A 21,721-nucleotide genomic window follows, 5' to 3' on the forward strand; every position below is an offset into this window, starting at 1 on the left:
AAAAGATAATGGCACGCTCATAAAATAAAATCTAATGCACATGCTAACGTTGGCAGCAATTGTTCGGCTTGGTGTGTGGCAAAACCATTGGAACCTATGATTGCTTATAGACAAGAATACCTGATGCTTCAAGTCGTTTTAAGATCTCTGTTTGCAGTGAGGCAATAGAATCGTACAGAGCGGTAAACGTTTGTTTTCAAGGTGAAATGAGCATACTCCCTTTTTTTGGAAAAATAGCATTTCCCCCCAAGTGTGCATCATTTAGTATGTAACCAAAGTGAATATATCAACTTTGTATTGTAAATATGAAATAAGGACTTCTCTTATTGTTTGTGTAAATGGCGCAATATCTTGAAAAAATAGACATCCATGCTTCATGCTTTGCATTCCATTGTGTCCAAATTTGCCCCTCTGCGTAATATCCGTCAGTTCTGAAGAATACTTGCTATAATACACGCCACTAAAAAGAGGAAAAGGTGCTGAAATAAGATTTGGTAAGGAGCAGCATTGAAAACGTTTGACCTTGTGTATAAAAGATGGAGATTCTTTTGTCCTGTCTAGGTTGGGGTTAAATGGATTTCCTTCTCCTCATGAGCTGGTGACTGTCTGTGAAGCTATGGAGGCCCGGAGACACCGAGCTGATGGGCGAAGGGAAGAAGCTGTTTTTCAAGGTGCTGGGCGAGATCTCCTCAATCCTGTAGGAAACCGAGTGAAAGTATTGATTCGGATTCAGCTGCGAGCTGAAGGAATTCTGATGGGAGAAGGCACAGCCCAGGCCCCCCATCCCTCCCCCAGAGCTGAAGTCATGCGAGTGGTAGTGCATACAGGAGCACACTGACTGCAAATCAGTCACCTCGGCTTGGTACGGCCCCCGTCGCCGCCGGCCCCGCGGCAGCGATTCGTCCTGGATATGGATGATCATGCTGTTCCGGTTGCCAGCTAGCGAGGCCCGTTCTTCAGCGTCCCGGCGCTCGTCCTCGCTGTTCATTGTCAGGAAGCGTAGCACCACCAGGTTGAGGAAGGCCCCGATGACCGTCAGGCCCACCAGGATGTACATGAAGCTAAAGGCCACATATACAGGCTTCTTCTGAAGGGCTTTGTTCTTTTGAAGGGCCACAAAGTCCCCGAAGCCTATAGTTGTTAAGGTGATGAAGCAGTAATAATACGATTGGAAAAAACTCCAGTCCTCATAATGGGAAAAGGCAGCCGCCCCGATGCACAGCGTTCCAACACAGGAGAAGAATCCTACAGTTACCATGTTCTCCATGGACACATCGGTGATGTTCATGCCACAGCACTTCTTTATACGTTTTAGGAGGTACTTGACAAAAGTGTTCATCCTCTCGCCGAGACTTTGAAACATGACGAGAGTCAAAGGGATTCCGAGGACAGCATAAAACATGCAAAAGGCTTTCCCTGCATCAGTTCCAGGAGCTGCGTGGCCATAGCCTGTGAAAAGAGCAGACAGACATTGGAAATTAGTGCGGCAGGAATATTGAACCAAAGTCTGGCCTCTTTACAAAAACCCAGACCAGGATGTTTGTGAATTAGTGGCAGCATCATGAGCATATGTTGTTGCTTACAACAATGATGAAACAAGAAAGACCCTTGAGAATCAGCGAGCGCTGCCAAAAATGGGTATGGAGTAGTTGTATGTCACAAAAATGTGTTGCCTCAATTTATCTTACTTGATCTGAAAGATCGGCCAAATAGTCACTTTCCGGAGATGTCTAAGAGTTTGGGGGATGGTCTAAAAAGGCATCATGATGGAGCCAGTGAAGCTTTTAGTTTAATTAAACTTTAGCTTCAGATCCCAAGCTGCTGAGTCACATAATGACATTTTGGAAAATCAGCCTACGGGTCTATTAATGGGCTTCATCCATTATTTTGTTTTCATTTCCAAAAGTCATTTAAAAAGATTTGATATACTTTTCTGGAGATTTACAGCCCAGAAATGACAATATGAATGAAGCTGCTCTTGCTTATTCAGGTCTGAATGCCATGTTGATTATAGCTATTCTACCACAGCTAGTAACTCTATTCAAGGTCTAAATCAGTGTAAAAACACTCACCATGAATTAGCATTTTAATCACTCCAATAACCACCTAAAACAAATATTTGTCAAGGATTTTTTCACCAATTATTTGAAAGATATTCGTTGATTTGTGCTCTCAAAGGTGAATTTTGCATTCCAGGGCAATTGTTCTCATCAAACATTTTCTCTGAGTTCTCCAGTTTCTCCAAAAACAAGCAATTCAGGTGAATTGATCACTCCAAATTGCCCATAGGTGTGAGTGGTTGTCCCATCTTCTCTGTGGGGCCCCGCAATGCGCTATCGATGTACCCCGCCTGCTGCCCATAGCCAGCTGGGATAGGTGACACTACAGCAAAACCCGTGACCCACAAGGCGGCGAAGTGGCTGCAGTTGAAACGATCATCTCATCTACAAGAAAATAGATGTATGGATGGATGGGTTTGCCTCCCTACACGCTTCTCCTCCCCAAACTATTTATTGTCTCGAATGAACAGACTGTGAATAAGAACCTCACACTGTGAAATGACTCCAATTCAGGGCAAAATCCATTCCACTCTATTCCACGGTTTGTTGTTTCATTAGTGAGCAAAGCCCAGCCCTGAAACTCTTCAACAGTTAAAGGGTGTCCAATAAGTGTTCCTTTGCTGCTACCTAGTGTACAGCGGCCCCACAATAGACCACAGGTGACCCCAGCAGCTCGGCTGTTTTATCAGGCGGACCACAGCAGCTATGGTTATGTTTTTCTCTGTGTCATTTCTATAAAGCAGTTATTGTTTTAACTCTCTCAGCTACATTTACTAGTACAGATAGCACATACTGAGCTGAGGGCTTTATAATAACAGACTTGCACCGAACAAAACTAAGTCCAATAGCATGCAATTTGATACGCAACACACACCTGCAGACTTTTCAGAGCCATTTCAATGATGGTTCACCTCTGGGAAGAATGGACTGGATGGATCGATGCTGAACTATCAGTCATGTCCCCTTACAATCATTTCATCAAAAAAATGTAATAACCTTTGCCTGTCTCCGTTCACTCACTTGATTAACTGATTTACATTTAATTTGCTTCTTCCCATAATCAGCACACATCAGATCCCAAAGCATGTCAGCATCATGTTTAGCTCTCTATAAAGATTCTGCATTGCCCATATAGAACACGTCATCGCTACCTATAGATCAATCACTCAACTGGCTGCAGGACAAATTTAAAAGGCAATTTATTTTTAAAAATATTAACTTTTGTGCTGACTGCAAATGGGAATGTGTTTCGCATCAAATTTGATGGTGACCTGTGAATAGCAAAGAAAAAAAAAGACCATAGCTATAAAACATTACTTTTCTGTTCCTATAGAATTAGCTGTAATCTACAATATGCAGAGGAAAAATATTTAAAAAGCCTTTTTGCTGCTGTTGAAAAATCACAATATGTTGTTAAAGATGCATCAAAAATGCCCTAAAATATTAGTCATTTCTAATTATTTCTAAAGACAGAGTTGTATTCCACCCAGACATCTGTCTTCTTCCCTCCTTCCCTAAAGATTAACCAATTAATTGATATTGATTATTTTTGCTTAAATTTGTTCTTGTAGAGTAATTAGGACATAATGAATCACAGAGGCAGCTGTGAAGAAATTACAACTTTGATTTAATGTGTGCTACAATTCAACTGTGCAGATTACCTCAGCTTTCAAGCAGATGATCTGAAGAGGATGATTTAACATTGATGATCATTTATTATTTAACATGTTCAACACTGAAATATTATCATTGATAAGTCATTTATTTTTGCATGAGTTACTACTTGTAAAAGTAATTGAGACATTTGTGCAATAAATAGCATCCGCTTGGCTACTGTTAATCATGAATGCGCAATGATGGAGGAGCTGATGACAGTTTCCTGTAATTGCCGCTATTTCTTTTAGTTACAAGCCTCTGCTGCTCACGTTCTAAAACATTTCACATCACAGGCAATACTTAGATGTGATTAGATTAAAAAAAAAAAAATCATGAGGCTCACAAGTTATTTATTTTTCCACACTAGTTTATCAAAGCATTGAGTTGATGTTTGGTCTTCTCGGACAGTACCGCGCTGTGTAATCTGTTTGTCCTGTAGTAATGACTATTATCTGTTGTCTTGGGAACAGACATATTCGCTATGCCACACACACTCCTGTAGTACACAGACACTTTTGTGCTTATGTGTACACAGGTGAATCCATGTGCTCCACATTTGCATTGTGCAGCGGAAAGAGAATCGTACTCTTTAATGAATGATAAAAGTAGAACAAAGAGGCCGGCACTCAAATATTGCATGATGAGACATTTTGAAAATGGAAGCTTGTGTTCTGAACCCTTCAAGCAGACATCCTGAAGGGGAAGAAGACATGTGACATGTTCCAGTCTGTGTTCTCCGGCAAGCTGCAGGGCAATTGTTTCCTAACTACATCGGTCTTATCTGCCAGGAGCACAAAGAGTGTGTGCAGCAGAGGGGAGCGCCGCAATGCACTAATTGAGATGATGTAAAGATTTGCCCAAATTATTTTGAGCACAAATTCACTTTGGCCTGCTTCGGTGCATCTTAATATTTTAGGAGGTTGAAACCAAATAAACAATAAGACAATTTGACCGCTGTTAATGCAAAGACATTCGGGAGTGGCACTGGCTGCAGGGTTCCTGCTAACGAGAAGGTCAGCTGGGATTCCTGTGTGTTCGAAAATAAATCAAATGTCATTTTCCGTGTGGCTTAATGTGAACTGAAAGGTACAGCATTATGGGCCAAATTGATGCAGTGGCTTCTGGCACCGATCGCTTCAATTACAGGTCTGCTTGATGGCTGCTCATTTGGGGAGTTACTTTATAAAGTTGAATAAATGAAAGTAAGAGTTATCTGAACAAAGGTCACCATAGAAAGAGTCATGTGGATCGAAGAGAGATTAAAAGTGTAAATTGGTAGTGTATAGAGCTTCAGTAATTACAACACAACAAGTATAGAAGACATTCATCCGCCCAGCGTCTCAAGCAGACACAGAATTTACCCGCGTGGGTCACATTCACAAGAGTTTGTGTCCCGTGTGAAAGCAAACTCACACTAATCCTCTCCCAAACCAAACCATATTTGGTAACTGTTTTTGCTAAAACTCACCAAAGGTGCTGGTTCACATTAAGCATGAGTTAGAAGGGTTTGGCTCGTTGGCCACGGACTGAAGGGAAGGCATCTGGATGAGAAGCACGAGGGTGTGTAAAAGTGAGAGTTTCTGATGAGCTGAAATAAAGCACTAGAAAAAAATCCTCCACATGGATTTTATAAAATGAATTAAAACTTTGTATTCATGCCCAGGAAGACGTTTGGTGGAATTAAATTCAAAATTCACTCCACAAAATAATTGGACAGTAGAGAAGAGTCTGCTTGTTTTGGAAGGCTTGACATGCAGCGATCGTGTAACCAAAATGCCGAACTGCAGCAGAAACTGAGGCTAAAATTTGAATGAAACATTGTAGATGAGACATTAGGGATCACAACAGAGGAATGGATACAGTGAATACAGTGGGAAAGATAGGATAAAAAAAGACAGTGTGTGAGAATTAATTCATTAACATTAATCAAATGCTCTTGAGATATTCCTCTGCATAAATGAAAACCTCACCAACATAGATTTGGGCAGTTTCATCAGTGTAACTGCTGGAAATGGCCATTATTTTCACAAATCTTAAAAAGAAAAAAGGTTCCACTTGGGGTAAACTTTTCCAAGTTTACATCAAATGTAGCAAACCTTCTATTCACAAACCCCGATGTTTGCCTCTAGCTCCCTTTATTATGACTTGTAATGATAGGACAGGACATGAGGTGTGATGTTTCCACAGTGTGCTATGTTTGCAATTCCCAAATAAATTATTTAAAAAGCAGTTAGTAGCAGTTAGCAGCTGCCTCAAACACATGCTCGAGCTCTGGAGACAGCACAAGATGCCGGAACAATCACACTACAGAGGCTGCTGTGTGTTACGCAGTATTCTATTGCAAACATGCTATGATGTTGGAGCAATGCTGCACTGCTTGTTTTGTTAAGTCAAGGGTTTTCTATTGTTATTCCAAGTCTGAAATGATGCAGCTTGTCTCCCGAATCCATTTCTTTTTATCATGATATCATGTCATATCATAAGCATTTTCATCCTATATTAATAGCAGTGTCTATCAGAGTCTTGTAATGGTTTGAAGAATTACCAAGAGGCCACACCTTAAAATAATCCAGATATCTGACGGCATCTCGTCATCCATTAAAACACCTTAAGGCTATAACTGAAGAATCCAATCAAATTGAAAGGTTATAGAATATAAGCATTGTTTTCTCATGGACTCCACTCAAACATGAGAGAAAAGCACAAATGATAAATGTTTTTGGGAGGGGACGCATTTGTGTAGCACCCCACTGCCAGTAGGATAAAGGGCATTCAGAAGGTATGTTCATTTAATCAGCTAACGTGTGTTTTTATGAATTTATGTTGGTTATGAAAGGTAAGGGCTGAACTGGCAGTCGCTTATTTATGCATCCAGCAAACACAAAGCAGCTTTGGCATTGTCTGTCAGACATTTGGTGCTGGCCGGGAAGCTCGCAGCTGGTGTCCCAGCGCAGCCTGCGGTGGTTCGAAACAAGATTGATGAACAAACACAGCGAAGTTGCTCTAAGTTCATTGGTTGGACTGACAAATACCAAGTTGCATAATCGATCTGGTGCTTTGCTGGAACCGGGAACTGGTTCCTATAAAAATGTAAAAGCATTGATTGGCTCAACTTATTTTCTTATTACCAAAGATTATTAGGAGTCTTGAATATTTGAAACTAAGGCATTAATTCTGTTGGTTGAAATGTTGGTTGAACGTATTAAAATAACACTTGAGGTTACAGCTGAGGTGATTCAGATTTGTAGTAATTGATTATGCCACACATCAGAGTGGAATCTTGCTTCACCACAAAGGAAGCCTGTCACTTTCCTCTTCCTCCTCAGCGCTGGCTCCTGACATGAGTGTTCATCATTTCACTCTTTACAGTGAGTAATCTCAACCTTGTGGCATCACCTGGCTGAGAAAGATGGTGGTTATATTCCTTTTTGATGATCTGCTCAGAGCTACTTCCTCCATGCTTCTAAATGTTATGAAATTTGAAACAGATTGTTACACAGAACATGAAATAAGAGCAAATATTTTATGAGATAGAGGGAATGAATTGTAAATTCAGAGGAGTTAGAGGATACCTACGGTTGTGTTTTTATTGTATACATGTATGAATTGTTATCCGTGGCACCGCGGAAGTCCCTCATTACGAGACACAAACTCCACAAGTGCCAAGCAGTTGCTTAAACTGACACCTTTCGCGTGTTTGAGCCGCAGGTTAATTTCCCCCATATTATTATGAAGGCATTAATTGTGAGAGGACATGGCATTTTAATGAAGGTCAAGACAAGCAGGGAGCACTGAGGTGAGAACACTTTGTTCAGCTCTCTCCTAAGGCTCCACCGCGTCACCAACGAAGGCTTAATACGTCTGGGTGGCGGCGGCACCATGGTCACCTACTACAGGCAAGGGAACCGGTGTCTTCTGAAAGTGTACCCGCAATTCTACTTTGTTATTGTACCATAATGGCTGTGGCCTTTCAGCTGCCAGGCTTCTATTGCAACTCTGTGGTTAAATGTCCAATATGCAATTCTACACGGACAAAAAGGTGTTTCCAACAAAGATTCACATTGTAAGAGCTCAATGCTCTTACACAGAGATAAATCACACAGCGTAACAAAGAGAAGTTTAACCTCAAAATCAGCATGCCGTTTCATAGACGCTCTACTCCAACACAGAAATAATTCTAACTAGAAAACGACAATCAGAGATTGCAGACCCTCGCCTCCAATAGACTATTGGATCTTGTGAGACAGTAAACAGGGCTTCCGGATCAGAGGGGCCAAACCTGCTCTAGCTTGCTGCTCCGGAACGTACTACAAGACTCCTTCTGGACTCTTTTTCCCATCATGCCATTCGTGTCCCTCCCTCTTAAAGTGGCAGTTTACAGCACAGGCACGATTCCAGATGTAAAAATAATTCTAGAATCTGGATCCAGATCCGGATCAACGCCATTCTCGGGGAGGACCGAGCCACGGACAGAACCTTGCTTGTGTAAAATTTTCAAGTTGATTGGGTTACTAGTTTTTGACTTATGCACTCGGACAGACAAACAAACAGACAGACAGACAGACAGACAAACAAACAAACGCATCCAATTGCAATACCCTCGCCTCCTCTTCGGCGAGGGTAATAATTCTAATTAAAGTTTGCTTCTTTTTTTAATTCAAGAGGAAAATTCCCCGGTTCAAGCAGGAATTTTAATAACATTACTAGCATTATCATTTCTTTAGAACAATCAAGAGTCAAAGTAATACAATTGAATAAATGTCTCACTTTGTGGCCCTGCCATAAACTGGCACTTTATCCAGGGTGTACCCCGCCTCCCGGCGATGTCAGCTGGGACAGGCTCCAGCGTATACCCGGTACCCGGAGTCGGATGAGCGGCCGAAGGCGAGACAATTGCTGATTGTCTCGTCTTCAAGAAAACGAACAAATGAATAAATAAAAGATACGGTGAATTGAATCGTGTCTGCGCTCCCATCCAGCACAAAAGCTCCGAAAAAGTCACAGTGAAATGAACGGTGAATGTTTCACTGTCATGTTTACACACAACACAAGCAGAAGGTGTCCGGCTTTGTTTAAATAGGTTTCATTTGATAAAAAGAATGACGGAGAACATTTATAGAATATTTGATCGGCAACTTTTATGGTGAAACTTTAAATTTATGCAAATAATCTTGCTTGTGTGAATCTAGGGGATTATGGCTAATTGGAAAGAAAAAGAGATTAGCAGAAGAGTCAACAAAGCATTAGCATATTTTTTGGCCACTTGGGGAAAATCAACAGCCTGTAAACAAAAAAACAAACCAGACGTGATCACCTTTTGTCACATCCATCAGATTTATTGATTGCAGGTCCAATATTCCTTCTATTTTTTTAACTCTCTCTTTTCCATCAGCTGAGGCAAATATCATTTAATTGCTAAATGCTCCAGTGTCTATCCATTTGCTGGCTTTGTTTGACTGCCGTTTGGTGCCCAGTGGGAAGCAGGTTTGTCAGAGACTTTCCACTCAAAACAGCTTCCAGTCGAGGTTGAAAATGAGAGTGCAAAAAGAGACTGAAAACAAGGTGGCAACACTGCTGGCTGCGAAACCAAAACCTTGAGGTCAAAACTGCTAAAATGTTCTGTTTTTGTGGACATTTGTCAAGTAAATGTCTATATTTTCAGTTTTTACATCTTAATTTCTTTATTCTCTTTATCATTTTCTGGACAGTGGATTAAAGGTGGGTAAGTAAGACAAGTGGATCCTTACAGAGTCAGTTTACATAGAGGATGCTGCAGCTTCAAATGTAAACTCCATCAGGAGCAAGGTAGATAGTTTAAAAAAGGAACTCTGAGCTAGAAGCTGAGCTGTCTAAACACACAAACTGGTAATCCTCAGTGGAAGCTGGAAGCTGTGGCTCCTCGCAGAATTCCAGATTCCTTCCATCCTAAGGTACATAAAAAGCATATGCCAGTAATGAAATCCACCTCACAAGCAACACCTGTCTATCCTAAACCTCTCAATGAAGCTAGCATCAGACGGTGTACATGCATGTATTCTAGGAATGGACACGCATTCTTATTTTATGAGACTTTCTTTTCTCTTATGTGCTCCCTGATGAATTTGAACAGCGGTGCAGGATCCGGCAGGAAGAGCAGCAAACAACCCCCCTAAGGCTAGAACGGAACAGAAGCCAACAAGTCACGCATCATTGCGATATGGGGACTCACGGAAAGCACAAGGCAAGAGATGCCATCGCCAAGTATGGTAATGAGATGGCAGACATGAAGGAGGTGGGGAGCTGGGTAGACGGATGAGTCAAGGCAGCCAGAGGCAGCCAGCGCTAGTCTACGTAAGTAACATTGGAAGGGAGGCAGACAATGTCTTAAGAATAGCTTTATGCTTGTTGAACATGATCAGTGGCCAAATATGTAGAGGTCAAACAAGGAAACAATGATTCCAGGTGAACCTCACCCGAGTCCAGGTCTGGACAATGACGCTACAAAGAAAGGCATTGTCAGTCTTCTGTAAGTCCGTGTCTTTGTTTTTGCATTCAGCGTCAGGGATGTCAGATGACATTGCGTTTGATCATTTGGAGTGTGTCACTGCTGTCGTTACGAGACTGGTGACCTCACCATCCATTCTGAGTCGGTTTCCATACGGGAAGCTTTCAAAATATAATTTTAATGTTTCCTGAATGACTTTATTTTCCAAAATAAATCACAAAATTCACTTTAAAAGCATTTGAAATGCAGAAGACAGAAGATTAAGGCCTAAATTAGGAAATTCTATCTTTGTACTTTGCTAATTAACCCATTGTTGAATCTTTTTAGCTCCTGTTTTGTTCTTGACAAGAAGACTGTAGCGCCGCATGTTATTTCTCCCTACTATCCTGTCATTCACACCTGTCATGCATACTCAGTTTTAATTTCCTGCTGTCATTGTCTGGGCCTGTCAATTCAGATAACTGGTCCCATCTATGCAATGACACACACTTATTGTTAGTCTATCGCCTTGCTGCTGTCTTTTAAATTACCATCCACTCGCTATCTGTATTTCATTCATGCTGCCGTTGTGAGTCCTATCCACCTCCCCATCACCACCCAGTCTTTGCAGATTCCCCCACTTCATATCATCAGCCGCTTCAGTCTCAGCAGAGTCATCAGCCGCCGCCAGTATCTGGACTCCACAGTGGGATTTATCTCACTGCTGCTCAGGACTGATGCTTTGAAATCCCAAGCAAGCAGTCTAAGCCAGAAAGACATTCTGACAGATTAATTGTCACATATCATGTGCTGCAATTAACAATTATCTTTACGTCGTTCAGGTGTCTTTCCCTGTTGAACGTCCATTTTTATCTATGCTGTTATTTCCTGTGTACTATCCATGCAGTTTTTAATTTTCTAATGTAAAATAAATATATGAACACATCTTTCACCATTCATTCAAGTCACCCAGAACGTATCTGATGAACCAGTATGACTCGTAATCTCTGCTTAAACTAGTTACCAGAACCTCAAACAGTGATGCTACGTTTTCAATGCAGTCTGAACTGATTCTTATACACGTTCATATTTTGGGAGTTTAGAAGTATTCATTCATAATGTGCAGCTGCAGGATTTCAGGTTTTTGGACTATGTATGCACCTAATGGAACATGCTTTAGGTTCAGGAGTTTTACTTGTGCAGGATCATAGAAAACGGTCATTCTACATAGGAAGCCACCCTACATTATATATGTCTCCCTCATATACATTTAGTCAGTTACACATACTTTCACAAGGAAAATGAAAATCCCGCTATCACCTGAGAACAACCAACAAACAACGAGTCACCCAGCACTTTATCAGATAGTTATTTTAGCCAAGCTCTTCAATCTTCCTTTTTTCACATCAGCACAATGGTGAAAACACTGCAGTCAGGGAAAATGAGTCTTAACAAAGGCGACTCGTGCTCCTGCAACCTTCGCGGCAAATTATAATTCTATATTTCATGTGAAGGGATGTTTCAGTGTTTTTTCCTTTAGATGCATGCTGCGAGCGGTCTTTGAAGCTCCCCCCGTCTCTCTGTGTGTGTGTGTGCGTGTGTGTGTGTGTCTATGTGTGTCCCTGCTCCGTCACTGTTAGTGTGCTACTACAGTCGCTCCAGTGATTAACTGGACTAGAGGAGTTCAGTACGAGATGCTGAGCTGTCACACCACGCTCAAGTGGTTCTACGACTTTCACAGCGGGGAGCCAAACGCAAGGATGAGTTGGTAAAAGATGACTAGTTTTAAAGGTGTAAACTAATGAATAAAACATTTAATAGGTCTTACGTTTTCCCCTGTTCCGTGCTAGCCCTTATGATTATATCCACAAACGTAGTACTGTCTTTTCTCAAAGTGTATCCCGCTCCTCATTCCATCCTCAGCTTAAATAGGACCAATTTGGTATTGGATCATTTTGTCGAAGAATTGTGTTATTCCTGCACACCTTTTCTGCTTATTTCATCTCATATTAGTTTATTTCAATATGACTCATTTTCCTTTTGGTTCGGTTCTGCAAAGACAAAGTTACAAGTTTTGTCGCGATCAGGCTAAGCCTAAATTAAAAAAAATTATAATTAAAAGGATTGCATTCTTTGCAAAAGAGTGTTCATCAAGGTTTAAACATGACTATGTGACATGCAGTATGGCCTGTATTGTAATGTTCTACCAGAAGAACAACTGTAGAGAACAGGAGACAGCCTGGAGCGCAGCATCAGCATTAAGCTCTGTTCAGTTGTGATAACTGCCATTAATTTCAAAGTATAATCTCCAAGCGCTTCGTATAAAAGTGACAATTTAAACCTCTGAGGCAAATATTACACTCGATGCCTTCTGCAGCAGCTGCAGCCCTGCGTTGCCATCACAGTCCCCTCCACTCATAAACACGCTGATGTCTTCAACTATTTAAAGTCGCGTCATATTCACATCCTGCAGCCTCCTCCTGGCAGGACTCGGAGATGTCCCTGGTGTCACTGCATATCCCCTGTTAGCCTTCACCTAATGAAGCTCATTGCCCAGTGTTGGGAAATACAGCCACTGAGTGCTGCTAAGCAACAGGCACTCAACACTGCTCTGACAAAAATCACCTCCTCCGAGAAACTGACACTACTTGGCCTGGTGTGGCCCTGCTGCCTGTCTGCAACCGACTTGTAACAGGAGTGTCTTTTGCTGTAGTTACAGGGTCACTGTGGACTGAGGGGTCATTTTGTTTTCAAGACAGCGATGTATGTGCAATAGTCCCAGCAGGTTTGCGATGATGTTGGCCCACAGCCTTTAATAATGATCAGCAGACCGCCCTTTAGCACCATGCTGCCACCCGTTCCTCACATGACCTCTGAAGACAGCCGGACAGAAGAGCCTGCAAACTGGAGGCCCTGGTTTCCACTTTACTGCGTCCCACAACGGCCCTTTCATGGCAATTCATTTAGCATGAGATTAGAAATCCAGTGACTTGAGATTAGTTAATATTTCTATTAGAATGAATTACTCTAAGTAGCACAGATTCTTCGCACATAGCTCTGCAGCGACCACGCAACCGCAAAATGTTGTGTTTCATGGTAACAATTCAGTTCTCTGATATTCAATTTCATTCTCTATGAATTAAAGACAATGCAGAGCAAAAACAAGTCCTCAGAAATGCCGCTGAAGGTGATGCTGTGACGATTGTCGTCCTCATACGTGTGACTGGTTTTTCCAGCCTGTGTAATTCTACCGTCACTGAATTATCCACAGAATTTGCTTTCCACCCTCCAGTGGGTACTGCATTTAGTATCAGAGATAATACTGGTGTATCAAATGCTAGCAGACCACACACTGACACTGATTTCATGCTGCTGTTCCACGGCAATAACTCATATAGGAGACCACACACACTCCCACTCTTTCCACAGATGGGAGAAAAGTGGTCGTGATAAGGAGTGTGGGAGTCCATTTCAGTGCAGAGCTACGGATGGAAGATGATTGTCATGGTCCAGCCGGAGAGAATCAACAGCAAGTGGTTGTAATGGATTAGCATTGTCATTTGCTCTCTCTCTCTGTACTCAAATGGCACACAATGCCCTGGATGTTAATGAACAAGGGGAGGGAACATGTCCACGGGGGGGAAATAAGCATCTCCAGAAGCCTTGTATGAACAAAACAATAAAAGAAAAGCAAATCACTACATTGTGCTTGAGCTGCAAGGGGGAACACTTCTGGCCGCTGGACACTGGGTCGTGCTGACTCACAGCCTGACTGGATAAAAATTCAACTCGCGCCCAAAAGATGACGTCAGGCAAAAGTCAGAGCTTGTGCTGTATAGAGCCAATTGGATTCCCAGACTGCTGCTAGAATCAGATCAAAGTGCATTCAGGTTCGACACTGAAGGAGCACAGCAGCTACACTTTAGCCAAAAGAATAGTCTGACATTTTTACGAACCTATTTCCATTCTTACTAGCAGTTAGATGACAAGATTGATCCGAGGCGGATGATGTTACAGAGCAAGAGACAAGAGGCGATTACCTCAGCAAGACCGGAGGAAGGGGTTGGTAACTGTTGGTAACTAACGCCTTTGTTTTGTGTGTTAAAACCCACCACGCACTGGTTGTTCTCTAATTCAAGCTATGCTGCTAAGGTATGTCCAAATCTATTCAGGCACAAACATGTAGATTTATATTACTATATAATAATAATAATAATGTGTCAAATTGTCTCATTATCTTAAACATCTTCTTAATTGTTTTTTTAAAAATAGTTGCTTAAACAGGTTGAGTATTTTGAGAGATGGAATAAAGGGTGTTGCATTTATTTCATTAGTTGTTTACTGAATTTGTGGTGTTGTGGTCTGTATGGGACTGAATGAAACTGGAACAGGACAATTGTCACCTGCTGCCAGAATGATGACATCACTACCTCCAGGTCCAACAAGCCAAGGAAGACAAGCAGACTGGACACACAAGTGGTTGAGACAGATCATCAAAACCAATTGAAGTTATGTCATTCAACATTTTGAACATTTTCTTTTTGCCACTTTCTCTCATTAAAATAAGTTTAGCTATACCGGTGGGTACAATAAGTAACATCTAAGCCCCGTCACATGATCTCACATCAGATCTTCACGTTACTGTGGAATAGATACATAGATAGGTACAGCAGTAAACCTGCAGCACTGAGTCACTGTTTCTGTGCAGTGCATTGTATCAGGACAGCAAACTCCCGTGCTGTTCTTGCATTCCACTGTCCATTTGTAACCAGGAGGTTTTTCAGCAGAGCGAGGATGCAGACTGTGGCTTCCACGTGAACCTCTTGCAGATGCAATAGACCATGTTTGTCCTCCTTTTAATTCTATAACAGCAAACCCTGCATTTATTGAGGATTTCTCCCACAATCGCTTTCACTCCTGTCACGCCTCGATTTTCTTTCTCAGGGTGCTGCCAGTATGAAACCCCACTACCAGATGCAGATCCCCCTGCCCAACACATAAAGAGGCCTTACAGTTCATCAGGCAGCAGCTTCCTGGCCAATCTCCTCACTCACATCGGCCCACTTGATGCTCGATGAGACCGCCGTCATCACAACTCTACACTGCTCTGTCTGTGCTGGAGTGGAACAACCGTTCACCGCTGCTTGAATCCTCTCAGAGACTCACAGGGTGAGAGAAAAGCCTGTTGCTATTCAGACACATTTACTTTCCCGAGATAGAAGCTTCTCACATCATGCAGACGGTAAGACACTCCAGAGGGTGCTGGTGTTGAGATCCATAAAATCAGTCACAGTGCAGAAAGGTCAAATCAGCACCTCTGGAGTCATGGAGAATAGTTTAAAACTAAAAAACTCCAATTTCATTTGTATGTCTGTATCAGATTACCTACATTTTCTAGCTCCTGCCTCATCTCTGGTTGTGGTGATAGGATTTTTGAACACCTCGGCCTCGAGCTAGTTGCTGTTTAGATGTAGATATCTCTTTGGCTGACAGGAGTTGAGCCAGGAATCAAATGTACTTGATAGGAGCACAACAGGATTTAAAAATGCATGTTCTGCCAAAAGGTTGAGAGTTCATTCCAGTAGCTGTAAAAAAAAAAAAAGAAAGAAAATCCTCTCTCTAGGTGAGATTTGTGGCTTATCTTGGCTGCTGTGTAAAAACATGATTATTATTTCACCCCATCGCTGCATGTGCACCCGTCTCTGTCACAGGATAACCCAACAGCCTGAGTCCTTCCTCTTATGATGAGTAAAATGATTTGCATTTGTAAAGTCAATAGTTCTTCACCGGATATATCGCTTTAGGACAAATTTTAGCTGTTTTCTTTTTAAAGAAAAAGCCACTGGGGCAAACTGCGGAGTAGCGAGGGACACCGGGAGCGCAGCTTTCCCTAAGAGAAGAGAAAATAGACCAGCCAGCTACATAAACAGTGACTCCCACAGAGAGCATCGACACAGCAGGAACCCATTCCCATCGACCTTATGTGGAGACGTCCATCAAGCACCCAGCAGGACACTTGAGCAAAGTGAATATAATCTCCTGGCTACAAGGTGCAACTAGGAATCCTTTTTCAATAAGCAGCAGTCAGTTGATGCAACAACTTTGTTGCTTGAAATGGATCGCTTGCACGTCACCGCGATGTTCATTCACAACACAGATTTGATCTCTCAAATTCAGGGCAGCGAAAAAAGAATCTCAAGTGAACAAAACCGCAGCACTCTGCTCATCATTGATTGATGCTGCTGGATGCCTTCAGGTAATCTAACGGCAGTGTCGTAACAAAAGGAATGTTCACTGATTCAGGAAATAATCCCGCTTGATGTTTTTATCATTGCTCCTTCATTAAAGCGCTGAATCGGAAAGTAAAAACACTTTCAATTCAAATGCTGCTGGAGACAAACAAGTCTTCTAATGAACAGCCACACGGGTCCGAATCATCAACCACTCTGAGGTTGAGGAAACCAGAATGTAATTTAGACTAGAACGCTGTAAAATAGTGGCGAAATAATGGCCAAATCCTTCTCCGTGATAAGAAAATCTACCTGCACAACCAATGCGTGCCTGGAGATCCTTCCAGAATTCTATCAAAAATACTGCTGTCCGAAGCTTTTGTGTCAGCATCACCCCCAGTCAGCCCCTATGATCTCACGAGAAGTTTGCTGCTGAGTCTGCAAGGACAGTGTGCATGTCTACATTTTATTACCTCTGACAAGAAGGTTAAGGTTTTGCCAGTGTTTGTTTGTCTGTCTGTCCATCCTTCCGTGCTGCTCACCTGCAATAAACATCCCTAATGCTAATTTAGAGGCAAACTGGAGACAAATTCAAATCACATGTTTATAGACAAACGTCACTGGTCCCAGTATTCAGAAATCCAATTCTAGTCATGCCTTTAAATGTCTGTCTACTGTACATACACATGTTGATATTTCCAGACATTTAGCAGAGACGACTTTCCCCTTTTAAGCTGTCCTTAGTCTCCTGGCAACATGAGCAACTGGACCCTGTGAGAAAGGTAGCTGTATATGCGCTTCATGCTGCGGCGCTTGTCTCTCTCCGAGCAGAGCTAAGGACACCTTGCGCTCACCACATGCTGTCATCACTAAGTGTCACATTCGGTGCAATTAGTCACAGGGATAAATAGTCAACCTGGAGGGTCAGCCTGGATGGAGGGGTGGTAGCGAAGGCACTTATGGCCTAATCAGGGCGCCCACCCTGGGCCCCTCGTGACAGCTGGTCTGACGTGTGTGAGCAGCTGAGCTCCGGTTTCAGGCTCTGTTTTTTTTTTTTTGCAGGGGAGTTTATGGAAACATGATGATAATGATGATGAGCATCTGGCCACTGGAGATATGACTGAGCCAATTGTCAATAAAGGAAAATCAGGTGAGGCCCTCAGCTGCAGATTATAGCTCGTTCTAATCCTCCATGAGAAAGTGAGCAGATCCTAAATTTAAAATGCAAGCCTGCAATTCCATCTTTTTTTTTCATGCTGCTTTTTTCATCATTTCAATAACACACAATCACTGATATGTGTCCTACTCTCACTGCTATTACTGTTAAGCCTAATATTTATTTTTTTTCTGTTATTTATTATTATTACTTCAACCACATGCAAGTTCATATTTTAGTGGCAGCTCCTTTCGTGGAGGCGTGTGTTTATATTTAAATCCCTGACTGTGATCACTCAACTTGGATGGCATGGCTAGCAGTAAACACATGTTGCTGTTGTATAAAGACAAAGACTGAGTGCATTGCTTCATATTATTCAGACATTGAGAGAAAGTGCAAGGCCTCATGTTCTATTTTCCTGGTTTTTATATGGTTAGCTACTTTATCATGCGAATGCATCATAATGTCAAATTAACTGTAACAATAGATTTCCATATTTTGCAAAAAAATAAACTACGGCTCGCCAAACATTTAGCGAACAAACCCGTGTTTCTTCCAGAAGCTGTGATCCGCCCGCTATACCTTCCAGGAACATTTGGTCCCTTGTGATTCATCTCATTGCAAACAAGTGCATCAAGCAGGGAACGTGAAACACATACTGTATCTTAATAGACATCTTTGTGCCATTTTGCAGTCCTGCATGATGATAAATTTAATTAGTTTCCACAAACAGCTCATGGTTGACACCATCTAAATTGTCCCCTTATCTTTGCAGCGGAGTTTCACTTTTTTTTTTTTTGCACAAAGATACTTTCAGGTCTTGTACTGGAATGAACCATATGAAAATCCATTGATAGGGTGAAGTTAATCTCGTTTCATTATTTCTGAGAGGAGAATTTCCTTCTTGGGCATCAACAGGTTCTAAATCTCACTGTGTATTGAATAATGTATTACAGTCTTCCAATCATTGAGCCCAAATCAAAGTCGCACCACCTGAAGACATGGCTGGCTGCGTCCAATACTGGCTGCATACAATTCTTCTTAAAGCTTTGATTCAACCTATTGGAGTGCCAGATAAAATAGGTCTGCCTTATGAAGACTGACTAGTTGGGCAAATCACAGAAAATATATCAAATTGATGCAGAGACTTTTTCCTGTGATTGTCTTAACTTCATGGACCTGAGGCAGTGAGGAAATTCCATCTGTCCAAACCTGCAGTGAGATCAGTCAGAGGCATGAACATAATATATGCATTCAGTAAAGTAGAGCTATCAAAAGTAAAGTTAGCACAAGATGAACTACCACATTTTACTGCCATGTGTAGTTTAAAAATATTTACGTATGCAGATCTCATGAAAAGTCCATCTTTAATCCATTCCTTCTTCCTCGGCCTGTTTTAGATGTCTAAAATGAATTATTAAAAACATGAGCACTGTAGATACAAAAATATAGGACATGATAGTGATAAATAAGAACATAAAATAAGAACCCATGATTTCAATCAACTGCACAGATCTGGCAGTGAAGTATGAGTGTAATTTGTTACATGCATTGCTGTAATTATTAGAAGCGCGACCCTCTCAGAAACTCATCCGGTTTAATTGCCGTCGTCACATCACACGATCCGACTGAGAGCTCGAACAATATGAGCGCTCTAATGCTCCCTGCGTCCTCGGCATGTTTCTGCTTGCAGGATGTTCAGGTTCTTGCGTGCGAGTCAAAATGACTTTCCATTTACAATCAGCAAGAAGAAAAAAAAAAAGATTGACTTTATGTTCCTGGGTTGTTTTTTGATTACAGCGACCAATTAAATGTCGTCACTGAGATGAGAACGTTTCCGTGCAGCTCTAATCTTTAGGCCATTCTTGTTTGCATAATGCATGAAAGCAGGCAGCCCAACGCGGGTCGCTGCAGAACATTTGACAGGCAAAGTCTAAATGTCCCCTGAACGCTTCTTACTTCAGAATTCTTTATTAATCCCAAAGGGAAATTTGGGATTAACAAATTATTAATTTGTGTTATAAGTGTCAGATAATGCGACAAAGCGGACAAAAGCGGAGACCCAGCCCAGAAACAGCAGCAGTGGCTCCAGTGCGCAATCGCTCTTTTTTAAATGCTGGACGCACGAACTTGACGACAGTCTCGTTATAGTATTTATCCCAGTCTAGAAATCCGCGGCATCAATAAACACTGTTTGACTTCCACAATGGAGGAAGCGCGCGTGTCCGTGGCCGCTGCGTAAAAGTTCGAGGAACTCATCGGGGCTTTTTTTTTTTTTTTTTTCCACACACGCATTTGAATTGCTTCAAATAAATCTGACCCGATTCCCTTCGCTTCAAGGAGCATGAGAGAGAGAGAGAGAGCGAGAGGAAAAAAAAGGTGGTTTCATATTTGGATGAGAAATCGTTCACATCTTGAAATACATGCTTGTGACGCATCACAAATAGCATCAAACTGGTGTCGGGGAGGGGGGGGGGGGGCACGTTTTATGCGTTTATGAAAAGTGGAGTGATCGTGTTTACTTTTCATTGAGGCCAGTTTCTTCGGTTTCTTTTCTCCTTTTTGAAGTAAAGTATATTGGTATTTACTTGCAGCTCATTTGAGCGCATTGCTTCGTGACAACTCGCCACGCACGAGCTAAAAAAACTGAAGGAACAGATGCTGCATTTATGTCACAGTAAACCAGGGTCAGATCTCAGGAACTCATCTCTGCTCCTCCCGGCAGCTCAACCCGGTGACAGATTAAAGCTATCCTTTCAGCACCACCGCTGAAACCCTCAACGTCTCCCCTCCGATCCCCGCCGCAGTCAGCACGCCCCCCCCCCCCCCCCCACTTTCTTGTTCCAGGGTACAACTTCACGTCCAACACCCTAAACTAATATGTCGTGCTGTTCGATGACGCATCGCCAAAGTTCAATCACAAGCGAGTGAGAGCTGCGCGTCTGGAGGCTCCTGCATGGTCGCTTTGACATCACGTCGCCTATAAGTCAAATGGAAAAGCCTAAATCCTCGCGTCACTTGACCGGATGTCCGTCTGAGCAGGACTTGACTCTCTTGATCACTTTGGAGCGCTGCAACATGTTGCGTAAACACTTTCTGTTTGAATGCAAATGTCAACTGTCCTGTTGCGCAAAAGTGATAATCCAGAGACAGTGAGACGCGCCTGCACTGATTAACGCGGCTCGGTTATACCGGGACTTACCTATGGTTGTGATCACCGTGATGGCAAAATAAAATGACCCTGCGAATTTCCATTGCACCCCGGCTCTGTGAGGCTCTGCCTCCATGATGATGGTCTCCAGCTTTCGGTAGTCAGCCTCGCTAATGTTGTATTTCCCCTGGAGACGCTTCTCCTCGGCTTCCAGCTGCTCTTTTTCCCGCATCTCGAAGTCGGACTCCAGGGCGTCAAAGACCGCGGCCCCGACTAGCAGGTATGTGAACGTGCAAATGATCAGGGACAAGGTCCGCACGTTTTGCCGCTTCATGGCCAACAGGAACCGGCGACCGAGGGGCTCATGTCCCCTCGGATTCCCCGGAAAGGCGCTACAAGCGTGAGGAAATCCGTGTGGACAGGCGGAGGCGCAGAAAGGTGCGCTCCGGTGTCGGTGGTCGAGGTGGACGCTGGAGTAAGAGCACCGGTGGAAGTCCCCCACCTGACGGTGACAGAAGCCCAGATCCTGCTCCTGGTTTGCGGAGAGACACAAGAGACTGCTCGATCGCCTGGTCCACAAGCCCTGTAGGCGAAAGACCCTGCGCAAGACCTGCCCAAGCCAAGTCCTCCCGGTGCGCAGTGCCATCAACAAGCTGCTGCCAAGATCGCCTGTTGGTCTCTGTTCTCCTTCCTCAAGTGAACTGTCCCGATCCGATTCAACTCTTCCAGCCAAATAAACGAGCGCCCGACGGAAAGGTTCCTTTCTTTTCTTTGATGCTGTGATTCAAATCGTCTCATCTCTGAGCATCTTCCCGCGCGCGTGCCTCGAAGTTTGATCACAACACCAACCTGTTCATCGCGTCACCTAATGAGCATTCGGGTTATTTTTAACAGCCATTACTCGCGAAAATAATCCGATTTCTGTAAAATCTTCAAATGCGCCCCACGAAGAGACGATGTCCTCCTCGGAAATGCGCCGAGTCGTCGTTTGGGCTGGAGGGTCAC

The 21,721-nt window shown here is 42.7% G+C and overlaps 1 protein-coding gene across 1 annotated transcript; it reads right to left on the reverse strand.

The window, feature by feature from the left end:
• Positions 1-568: 568 nt before the first annotated feature.
• Positions 569-21,362, reverse strand: kcnk9 (potassium channel, subfamily K, member 9). Its single transcript, XM_068747194.1, has 2 exons — positions 20,768-21,362; positions 569-1,449 (listed from the first exon to the last, which is right to left on the reverse strand). The coding sequence occupies exons 1-2, from the start codon at positions 21,360-21,362 to the stop codon at positions 569-571; spliced, it is 1,476 nt and encodes a 491-aa protein (XP_068603295.1).
• Between the last annotated feature and the right edge of the window lie 359 nt (positions 21,363-21,721).

The sequence above is a fragment of the Brachionichthys hirsutus genome, chromosome 13 (assembly GCF_040956055.1).
Source record: "Brachionichthys hirsutus isolate HB-005 chromosome 13, CSIRO-AGI_Bhir_v1, whole genome shotgun sequence".
NCBI lineage: Eukaryota > Metazoa > Chordata > Actinopteri > Lophiiformes > Brachionichthyidae > Brachionichthys > Brachionichthys hirsutus.